The sequence below is a fragment of the Pteropus vampyrus genome, unplaced genomic scaffold (assembly GCF_000151845.1).
Source record: "Pteropus vampyrus isolate Shadow unplaced genomic scaffold, Pvam_2.0 Scaffold266, whole genome shotgun sequence".
Classification (NCBI taxonomy): Eukaryota; Metazoa; Chordata; class Mammalia; order Chiroptera; family Pteropodidae; genus Pteropus; species Pteropus vampyrus.
In genome coordinates this window covers 1,006,860-1,017,902 of record NW_011889047.1, presented here as the reverse complement: position 1 = coordinate 1,017,902, position 11,043 = coordinate 1,006,860, and the positions used below count along the sequence as shown (strand labels likewise).

The 11,043-nt window shown below is 53.1% G+C and overlaps 1 protein-coding gene and 1 pseudogene across 1 annotated transcript in view; one reads left to right on the top strand and one right to left on the bottom strand.

The window, feature by feature from the left end:
* LOC111729516 (uncharacterized protein C6orf118-like) overlaps window positions 1-11,043 on the top strand; it is a 22,267-nt gene that overhangs the window by 9,617 nt on the left and 1,607 nt on the right. Inside the window, exons 3-7 of the mRNA XM_023520438.1 lie at window positions 7-112; window positions 937-1,059; window positions 1,839-1,898; window positions 3,904-4,028; window positions 6,498-6,663. Coding sequence (XP_023376206.1) covers window positions 7-112; window positions 937-1,059; window positions 1,839-1,898; window positions 3,904-4,028; window positions 6,498-6,663 — 580 coding nt within the window. The remainder of the gene's footprint in view (window positions 1-6; window positions 113-936; window positions 1,060-1,838; window positions 1,899-3,903; window positions 4,029-6,497; window positions 6,664-11,043) is intronic.
* LOC111729522 lies at window positions 8,588-8,703 on the bottom strand (annotated as a pseudogene).

Below are 11,043 nucleotides of genomic sequence, written 5' to 3'. Positions count from 1 at the left end.
GTACAGGGCCTTCCTGCGCTTCCAAAAGGAGGTCGTCGCCAAGCAAGATCTGCTGAGGAGCGACCTCGCCAGGAGCCAGGCCGCGCTGTGCCACGAGAAGAAGCTGGAGCAGGTAAGGGGGCGCCGCGGAGATGCCGTGGGCACCCGCGCGGTCCCCCCCGGAGTCTACATGCCCTGTGTGTGTGGTGGGGGGTGGGACTCCCCGTCAGGTGCCTCCTTCACACCTCCACGTGGTTGCTGGGAGCATCCCGCGATGTAGCGACACTTAGGCGGGCTGGGCTTGGAAACTGGTAGGTTGGAGGCAACTTCATAGTCAAAAACATCGGCCACCCCCGGGCACTGGAAAAAGCAAACGTTCGTGGAGCAGCCGGGCCACCGAGGAAGGGCTCGCCGGGCTCGCCTGACTCGCCAGGGAAGGGAACGGGGCCTGAGCAGGGAGGTGCCGCCGTCCCTGGTGCGGGCGAAGTCCGCCTTCCAGCCACCCCCGGGGCGTGAGCCTCGTGGGAAGTGCTGCGGGAACTGGGGGCCTGGGACCGGGGACCCGCGTGGGAGGGTGAGGACCCAGGGAGGAGGCGAGAGCGCAGGGCCGCGGTGGAACACCCAGCCGCGATGAGATTTTGGGGGAGAGGACGGATGGGGAAAGGGAGAGTCGGGGGTCATCGTGGAGGCAGAGCCTGAGTCCCCGAACTGCGGACGGGAGGGCGCCGAATGAGGAGAGCCCGGGCCAGAGTCACAAACCTGGGCGAGCAGGTGGGCGAAGGGGCTCAGCTCCGGTGGAGGGCGGCAGGGGCACCTGGCTGGCCGCCGGCCAGCGGGACAGTCCTGGGGCGGTGGGAGCCGGACCCCCTGAGGACAGGCCTTTCGGCCTCGGCCCCAGGAACTGTCCAGAAAGGGAGTCGAAGACGCGCTGAGATGGGCCGCCCTGTCCCGCTGCAGGAGCTGCGGAAGGTGTGCGTGTGCGACCCTCGGCAGTTCAACAAGCTCCAGGTCCTCGCGGCCATCTTCGAAGATGTCTGCAACAGTTCGCTGTTGTTCGGGGACATCCTGAGGGAGGTCAAGGTAACGGGAACGCACTCGCCCGCGTAACAGTTGGGGGCCGGGGCGTGACGTTCTGCGCACGTGAGCTAAAGCCTCGCGGACGTTTTGCCAAGTGCCACATCTCCAGCCCGTAGACAAGGAAAGTCACCCACACGGACCCGAAGTAAGGCGCCCGCAGCCACCTCAGTCGTGACGGCCGTGTGGAGTGAACACCCGCTGGCTCAGGCCGGCCCATCTTTCCACTAAGCTTCCCGTTATCTGTAAGCGTTGAACGATTGTCCGCACGTAACATGTACACTCCCGTAATTACGCGCATGTGACCCTTATGACTCCTCATGGAAGTGTACGTTTGTCGTGGCTTCACGATGACAGTGACCTTCGTGGTGAGGCTGAGTCGAGATGAGGTCACTCACACACCCGCGTTCTCCAAGTCCTTGGTGACCACGAATACCTAGAAGCAGCCATGGGGTGGCCCGTTCTCCAGAGGACGTCCCCGTGCTTGGGGACCCTGTCTCTGGCAGGCCGGCAGGACCCAAGCGGGGAACTTTGTGAGGCAGGGGCAGGTGTGTGTGTGTGTGTGTGTGTGTGTGTGTTGGGGCATTTTTACGGTGCTATTCTGAGGTGAGATTTTACATGTTTTAGAGCATATACTGTTGAATGTATGGTAGGAATATTTTATATTTTGGAATGATCTAGACTGACATCCTCGACCTCTGTATTATTTATACAGGCCGAGGCTGACAGGGTAGTGTCAGCTCCTAGCACGTCTCCGAAGGCCGTTTTTCTCTTCGTTTGTGTAGAATGAATACGAGCTCTACATGGCCATCCTTCTGAAGTCGCCGCACACGGCCCAGTACCAGGTACCGGCCCGCGACGAGCCCGGGATCCGCCTGCACCCAGCCTCCCCGGCGGCTGGCGCGCAGGTGGCGGGGGGCGGGCAGGCGCTGGCCGCGCGACGTGCAGGTTTTCCTGGGTTACGTGGGGCGGGGGGGCCGGATCCGACCACAGAGATCCCTGAGAGCCGAGGACTCTGGCTGGTTGGAGGGGACAGTGGCGGCAGGGACTCAGGGGGACCCGAGCTGAGTGGACTCCACGGCGGCTGGGCTCTGAGCGGGGGACGGGCCCTGGGTGCCCTGCCCGCAGGCGCCTGCGAGACCCTGGCCGCGTCCGCCGGGCTCATCACACCTCTGCCCAGCGGAACGGGCGTGGTCAGCGGGCGCTAAGCCACTAAGCTGTGTGGCTCCTTACGACAGCAACGCGGAAGTAAAAAACGTCCCACCGATACCTCAGAACAGAGCTCTCAAGCTGTTTTTAAGCTGCCCTCGCGTGTGAGCGTGTGTGAGTGTGTATGTGGTGTGTGTGAGTGTGTGTGTGCATGTGTGTGAGTGTGCGTGTGGTCACCGTGTGTGTGAGTGTACGTGTGGTCACTGTGTGCGCGTGTGTGTGAGTGTGTGTGTGAGTGCGTGTGATTGTGCATGTGGTCACCATGTGCATGTGTGTGAGTGTGCGTGTGGTCACCGTTTGTGTATGTGTGAGTGTGTGAGTGCGCGTGTGTCATCATCGCATCGACACCCATCCTTTCTGCGTTCCCCCGTGAGCCCGCTGCTGGCCTGACCAGTGTCCTCCAGGACTCCGTGTCCGCCCGGAAGCTGCGTGGGGCCTTCCGGGAAACGGTCTGTGCAGATGGAGCCAAGTCGAGTGAGGTCGTGAGGGTGGGTCCTTACCTAGTGACAGGAGTCCCTGTAAGAAGAGGGACGTCTGGACGCAGACCCAGAAGGGGGGCAGAGACGGGAGCGACGCACCGGCTGGCATCACGCCGTGCGCCCAAAGCGGAAGCAGCCACACGTACACGTGTCCCCTCTACGCTTAGTCACACACGGGGATGTTCAGCATGGAAAACTGGCTGCAGGAGTAGCTGTCACTTACGGAAGCTAAGAGACCAGAACACTAGCTAAGGCAGTTTTTGACCTTTGAAATTCAATAAAGTTGAAAATCCTGTCTTATAAATTGGAAAACATTGTTTCTTACTCTGTATATGTATATCATTTACATAGAGTAGTATATATTAGTTATCTCTGTCTCTGTCTCTCTCTGTCTCTCTGTCTCTCTGTCTCTGTCTCTGTCTCTCTCTGTCTCTCTGTCTCTGTCTCTCTCTGTCTCTCTGTCTCTCTCTGTCTCTGTCTCTCTCTGTCTCTCTCTGTCTCTCTCTGTCTCTCTCTCACAGCATTTCTGAGGTCAGTTCTACCTTCCTTCTTAATCCAGAATCGCACGTGTGCGTGCTTTTCCGTTTGGGGATTTTTATGCTGCAGGATGCAGCGCAGACTCCACCGTTTCTCACTTTCTGGGTGTGAGTCAAACCGGACGAGTGTCCGCACGTCCCAGGCACACACCAGAATGGAAGGCGTCGCCGGCCAAAGGCACCGGGGCCTGCTTTTGGCTCTGGAAGCCATGGCCTGTCACCTCGGGGCGAGGCCCCTGTCGCCCACCTCCGGACGCGGCCTGGCTTCGTCTCCCCGGGGGTGACCGAGGCGAAGGGTTTCTCACGAATCTAGAAGAAATAACAGGGTGCAGATGCTCTTTGCCAGCACGTCCTCCCCACGCAAACCAACAGCGAAACAAACCCCCACGCATTTAAAACTTCAGATTACAAAACCCGAAAATATGGGAAAAAACGGTTTATGCAGATCTTCACAGGACAGGTGTTCCCCACTCCAATACGTCCACCTTGCCCCGTCCCTCTTCATCCGTTGTCTCTCGAATTTATATTTTGACTCAGGACAGTTTGAAAATACCGTAATAACGAAAAAGGAAAATTCTCACCCTTCCTGTGTGTGCGTGTCACCCGTGTGGCCTTGTCTCGTCTAGAGTTTGCTGGCTCAAGTCCAGGAGCTGGAGAAGTGGTCCCTGAGGAGCGCAGCCATCGGCCAGGCCAAGGAGGAGCTGAGGGCGCTTGTGAAGGCCACTAAAGTGGCCTTGGAGCATAATGACAAGTGAGGGGACATCTGGTTCGATCTATGTGGAACTTGTACTATTTTGTAGTATTTTAAGATCATGTGACAAGCATATATTTGCATTTTTGCCTGCGTCATTGGGTGAGGCACGCGACCATTACCCGCGTTGTGCGTGTCATCCACGAGCCATTACATGTGAACAGGACATTCTAGATCTGCCATCTCTGGGGGGTGTTGGGGGGTTCTGAAGGCATCTCACCTCTTCTCTGGTGGTCTCTGAGGACTTAATTTGACAGACGAGAGTGTTGCAGACCTAAGACCCTTTTACGAATGCCCATGTTATTTTTTTAACCTAAAAAAATTCATGTAACCTCTTCGTATACTGGTCTGTCAGTATGAAATAGTGATTGTATAGGACATACATTTTGTAAAGGATTAAGAAAAAAAGATTACAACACCCCAAATATTCTCAAGAAAACAAAACAAGAAACAAAACTAAACACCAAAAAAAAAACACCAAACACCAAAAAACCAAACACACCTATGCCTTCAGTGTAACCAGAAGACAGGAAACCTCCAAAATTCAAAATACTCACAAAGGAAAAATAAGCATCAAGTGCCCGTGGGCTGCAATCTCTCTCCCTGCAAACCTTCGTGAGGCCAGGGCAGTGTTGGGGGCGAACAGAGCGGAGCTGGCAGGGCCCCGGGCGTCCCGACACCGCTGCCAGGGACAGAGGCGTCTTCCCTGGCTGTGGGTCTGGCAGAGGTTGCAGGCGGATCCCTTAGGGCTCGGACGCAGGGACGGACTTGAGGGTGAGTGAGGAGGCGGGGGAGCAGCTCTGATGTGATGATGGGGGTGGCGGGGAGGGGACCGGCGTCCTTCCCAACGGCACGGAGGAGAAACAGCAGCCGGGAAGGGGGATTTAGAACCCACAACGGAAGAAAATAGAAGGGCTCACAGCCCTTCCCACCACCCGCCTTCCTTCCCCCCAAAAGACAGACAAACCAACAAAAAAACTACCAGGTAAAAATGGAAACGAAACAAACGAACCCCAAACAGCAACACACGCAATTTGCCACTTTGACAGATAAATGTCCTCTTGAATTAGGAATCCCACAGGCTACCCCAAGCCACAAAATACAGAAGTGTAAACGATCTTGGTCTACACGAACTGTTGTGAGGAGAAAACGGAAAACGAGACCCCGAATAAGTCAGCCGATGGGAGGCCCTGCCACGGGACGCCTAACGGTGGGAGGAGAAACTGCCACAGCACCCGAACGACACCAGATCTTCCCGGGAGCATTTCGGGACATAAAAACAACCTCGAGTCCGAAATTTCAAAACCTAAGCACAGAAATCAACAACCAGAAAGGAAGACGCGAAGCGAGATCGGACAACCGAGCAAAGAGGTTAGAAAGTCAGAGGCGTCGATCGAGTCTGCACTATGACGGGCCCAGAGGGGGGCAGTTTTGAATGAAACTGTAAAAAAGAGCGTTGGAGAAGAGCAGGAAAAGAATCGAGAGAATGAAAAGGAGAAGCAAAGAGTCGGAGGGAGAAAGTGGTCGAAGTGGAAGACAGAAAAAATCCAAGCGACAGATAATTAAAAGTCCCGAAGAAGAAAAACCGATGCGCTAGGCATCTAAGTAGCGTTTAAAACTATAACACATAAAAATGTATGGAAAGTAAACATCCCTGATTTAGGTGTCGAAAAGGTTGTTACCATTATTATTAATTCATTTAATCTCGGTTTCTTCAAATTGAGGGTCATGACACCTTTCGTTTCCTTTAATCTCTTATGAAATGAGCCGGTGTGTGTGAAAATCTTCTCGAAGCGTTAGGCCCCTTGTAGGCAGCGTTAAGTCACTCGTGGTGTCGATGTTTTTCAGCGAATCACTAGGTGGCCCTCAGTCGATGTGACACTTATTGAGGTTCTTTCATCTCTAAATCCGTTAGAAACGAGGGGGTCGATTTAGTCTATTTTGAACCAGGAAGAGGGCACGAAGATATTACAAAGGTTTTTATTTCCTTATTTAAAGTTTCTTCTAGTTCATTTTGAGTTTAAACGCAGTGGAATCGGCCAATCCTGTCTGTGGGCTGAAATCGTAATGCGCAGGGAAAACACAATCTTAGTGGGACATCGGACATCAGTAAGACCTCTCCACCGCTTTGGATTTGTCGTTTGCCCCAGAGTATAAAAAACGAGTTTCTTTGCCTCCTCGCTGCTTCGAAATTCAAGTCACAAAATAAGACAATAAACACTCCAGGAAGTCATTTGTTTTACACTAACCAGCTCCTTTAACGAGTGGCGTATGTAGTCTTGGCAAGAATTCTTTGCTTTATTGAACTGAACTGAGTTAGGCTCTCATTTTCTGTGCATCTACCTTTTCTCGTTAGAAGGTAAGAAGGTTCGTTTTTATTTCGCGATAGAAAAAAAAAAAGGCTTATGTAAAGGAAAAAAGGTACGGACGGGGCTCTAATATTTCACCATTTTTGTTGCCAAACCGCAGACTCAGAAGTGAGCTGGAGGAGGAGCGCGGGCTGCTGCAGTCGGCTCAGGACATCTCAGGCGAGTGCTGCGTGGCGCCCTCTGACGCCTTCGCTGTGCCCCCTGGGCCCGGGGTCTTCACGCCTGGCCCGCAGGTCACGGCCTCCTGCCCTTCCTTAGCCCAAAGGGTTTTTTTTTTGTTTTTTTTTGTTTTTTTTTTTTCGGTGACATTATTAAATGATACCCATTTTCCCCATCGAGTTCTTTAGAGACACAGTGAGTTTTTATTTGGTCTGAAGTGCTGTGAATGGAACACTTTAAAGGCACGAGGAAGTGGTCCATCCAGGTCAAGGTGGTGGCCCCAGGTCCTGTCGCCAGGGTCCCCTTGGGTTACCTCGTGTCTCTGTAAGCAGGTGCAGCGCGCGCCCCGTTGCGTGTTCGCTGAGGTCTGTGGGTCGCTGATGGGACACCGAATCAAGTCAGGGTCACGGGCAGAAGGAACTGGGTCAGGCTTTGACCTCGGAACCGACCCAGATGACGTGACACGGACATGGGATCCGACCAGGACGGGCGGGAGGTCCGGGGGCCGTTTTCTCTGGAGGGAGGAGCCCCAGGAAACGCGCCGGGCTTCAGAGGGACCGGGCGCCTGGGCTGGGCGCGGCCCCGGGGGCCAGGCTGGCGGCCAGCGCGGTGGCCTCGTGCGCTTCCGTCCCCGACCTGGCGAAGTCGCCTTCGCACGCGTCCCTGCCCCCTCGGTGCCGGGTCCCCTGGGCCTTGGTGGCGGGGCGTGTCCCCCGCAGGTGACATGGCGGGGCTTCCGCCGGCTGATTTCCACCTGGGTGGGCCCGGCTGCCTGTCTGCAAGTCGGGACGAGGACGGGGACGAGGACGGGGACGGGGACGAGCGCCCCCTCGGGTTGCTGTGAGCGTCCGGTGTGGTCACCTGTCCACGCGAGGGAGGGACGCAGAGCCGGCGGGGCGGTCGCCTGCCCGGCACACTGCCTGTCATCGCTGTGAGGACGGGCACACGGCTCACGGCGACGTGACTGTATTTTATAAGCATGTGTGTGGAATGGACATTCAAATTACATTGAAATTATATACACAATTTATAACGCGATGAAACAATCAGGACAGTTGAATTAAGTATCTTGCTCATCTGTCTTCATACAAAGATTCAGTCAAATGCCATTTTCCCTCCAAGTTTGCTAGACGCTGGCTCATTGGGTCACTGTTTTTCCTCTCGGCCGTTTTAGGATAAAAGTCTAAGCTGGTTCAGGTTCTCGGTGGAGCGTGGCCCCCAAAGTTCCGGCCACTGTCCTGATTTCCCCTTCCGGGAGCGAAGTGTCACGTACCTGCTGGCTGTCTTCCACGGGTTTTCTTGTCACCCGAGTCCCCGGGGCCCGCGTGTCCTGGGCTGGCTCCCTGCTTGTCTTCTGACCCCTTCTCAGGGCTCTGAAGCCACTTCTGTCCCTTCTCTGTCTGCGCCCACGCTGGACTCCAGCTGCTTGCCGTCTCTTACAACGGGCCACCCTTTTGTCATTTTTGACTGAAGGGCTTTACTGCTGATGGCGAACAAAACGGTGGCAGAGGCTAATAAAGGACGTCGCGGATTTTCTAGAACTCTAGTTAACTTCTCTCGATGTTGGACCCCAGCTGAGTATTTCTGACACTTTTTCGGAGCCGCTGAAGGATGCTAGTGTCCCGCGTTCTTCAGCTCCTGTCCCTAAGCGTCTCATTCCAGAGCCCCGTCAGTTTCCTGGGGCATCTTTCCCATGTCCATCCTCAGTCTTCCCCGTTAGGCAGACAGGGAGTGACAGCTGGGTCATTGGAACGGCCCGCTCTCCTACTGAAACCCTTGGCCGGGTTGAGGAGGAAATCAAACGTGTCATCTCGTGCTTCTCAGTTCGCGAGGAAGCCTCTCCCCTACCGCTTCTTCCCTCTGAGTTAGCTCGTCTGCTTGACTCATGTCCCCAGCTTTCAGAACTTAACTTCAAACTTTTCCTTTCTTCCAGATTTGCCAAAGTTGAATGTTGGCAATGACCTCTGCCTTGTTTGCTGTGTTCAGGTGTTACCACTCTTTTTTTAAATTTTATTTTATTTTATTTTTTTACACCTCCAGCACCTGGTCTTCCTAGGTGGTCTCCCATCCAAGTACTAACCAGTCCCGACCCTGCTTAACTTCCGAGATCAGACATTGGGCGTGTTCAGGGTGGCATGGCCGGAGACCATGGCCTGGGGCTCCACTGGGGCGTGAACCCGGGACCTCCTGCATGTAAAGCAGACGTGCTCACCGCTACACCATGGAACCCCTCTTCCCAATTGCCTTTTCTTTGCCATCGAAAAGGCGTAGTGCTTCTTTCCCCCAAAATGAAGCCTCAGCACTCTAACTGGAGCCAGACCGAGCCGCGGGGTACGAGGCGCCCTTGGCAGGGAGTCGCGCTCAGCCTCCAGCCCCTTCCTGTGCTCCGTACACGTGGCTGTCGGTCGGAGCCAGTTTGTCTTTGGCTCCAAATCCCTTTCCTGCTAAAATGTCTTTTTAGCCTTGAGATGTGTATAGCCAGCTGCCTAGTGGATATGGCCACACGGGTGTCCCACAGGTGTGTGGACACATGTCCAAGATCAAATAATCCCTCTCCCTGTCTCTGTCTGTCTGTCATCTGTCTCTTCCTCTCTCCCTCTCTGTATCTGTCTCTGCCTGTCTCTCTGTCTCCCTCTGCCTCTCTCTCTCCCCTCACGTTCCCAGCCATTTGCATGAATGTCACCGCCCAAACACAGGGAGACTCATGACGCGAAGCCGCTGGCAGGCATCCATGGCTTTCCTCCCCGCAAACACTTCAACGCGGCTCGTAGTAAGTGGCCGGGCTGGGTTCGAACCCAGCTCTTTCCTACGTCTTCGCTGCACTGGCCTCACCAATCCCCTCCTGCCGCATCTGGCCCCAGCTGCTGCCCCAGCTGCTGCCCCCCCGAAACCCAGGGCTTGTTGGGGAGCGTGCTCGCTTCACCACATCCAGATCGAGTCAGTTCCCGAGCCCCGCTAACCCGTTTTGATCTCTCGGTGCCTCCGGCGCCCTCCTGGCCTGGCCCCCGCGTCCGAACGATGGCAGCCGCTTTGCAAGCGGCCTCCCTGACTCCTGGCCGGGTGCGTCCCGTGCTGTAGACAGAGCGCCCATCGTCCGACCGTGTCTGTCCCCAGCTTCGAGGCCATCCACGGCTTCGACCGATCCCTTAACACAGGTCGTCAGACCGTGTCGCATCTGCCGCTCTTTTCCCAGCATCGTATCCGACGTCACCCACTGGGCAGCCAGTGTCCCCGCCCACTGACTGGATAACTATTTTTTTTTTTTAACCGAATGTGCCAAAGTCCGCTTTCCCACCATTCCCCCGCCCCGTTTGTTTGTCTGACGCCCTAGTCATCTTTCCAGTTTCAACTGAGTCACATGTTTCTGGCCAACTCGTCCTTCTGTCCCTACCGCATTGTGTTAGGTGCTCAAATTCAGTGTGCAGTGAACACTTACTGATTAAATCAAGGAACTGAAGGAGGAATCGCCCCCGATTTTGAATCCGGTAATTTTGTCAATGTGCTCAGAGTTTAAGTCACATTATATTTTATAGCTATGTAAAACCTATAGGTATATAATATAATATTGTTATGAATATGTTATGTTATTAATAAAGGCTAAGATATTAAACACAGTAATACTTTGCTTTTAAAAACTATTTTCAGAATCACCTGAGAAAAACGTAATGGATGAGAAACAACTTACTCTTATTGAGAAGGTTGAAAAGAGAAGGTGTGAAATACTTAAGAAATGGGATGACATTCAAGATCTTGAAAGAGAAATGAAAACAACTTTGATTCATACAGGAATTTCACATATCACCGAGAATAAGATTAAGAGCTTAGAGGTATGCAGTTTATTTATTTGAATGTTTATGTTCTTTCACCCGAAAACCTTGGCAAACACATGAAGTAATTCGATTTTTCGATAGAGTAAAAAATTACGTAAATTTTGGTCCACATATGTTTTCATTCTAAAACATTGGTAGCAAACAATTTGCAAATGATTGGAATAATGAGGAGATCTAGCTAAAACAACAAAAATAAAAGGTGACAAAAATTCTGTAGGGCTTTGTTAAGGATCAATTATTTGGTCTCTTTTAGATCAATTAAAGTGTTTTAAAATTTCATATTTTGTATAGAAATGCCTGTCATAAAAATAATGGCCTCCATCATTTAGCATCTAATATGGACTAAGTAGTTTAAGCTGAAGATCACAGCAGGTAAGTAACCTGCACCAGGTGATGCAGTTTAGAGCTGGTAAAGGTGGTTTGAACTTAATTCTTTTTGGGCTCCAAAGCCCTTATACTTCGTATTGGCCCACGTTGACTCAGTAGTTAGATTCTGAGTTAGCTGGGCAATTACGCAGGCAGATAGGAATGAGTTACTGCCGTTAGGAAAGTCTACTCTAATAAAAATAGTCTTTCACAATTATGGTAACGATTTCATTGATGAGCAGTATGTTGTAAATTATAATCTGCGTTTTAAAATAACATCGCGCCCTGCTT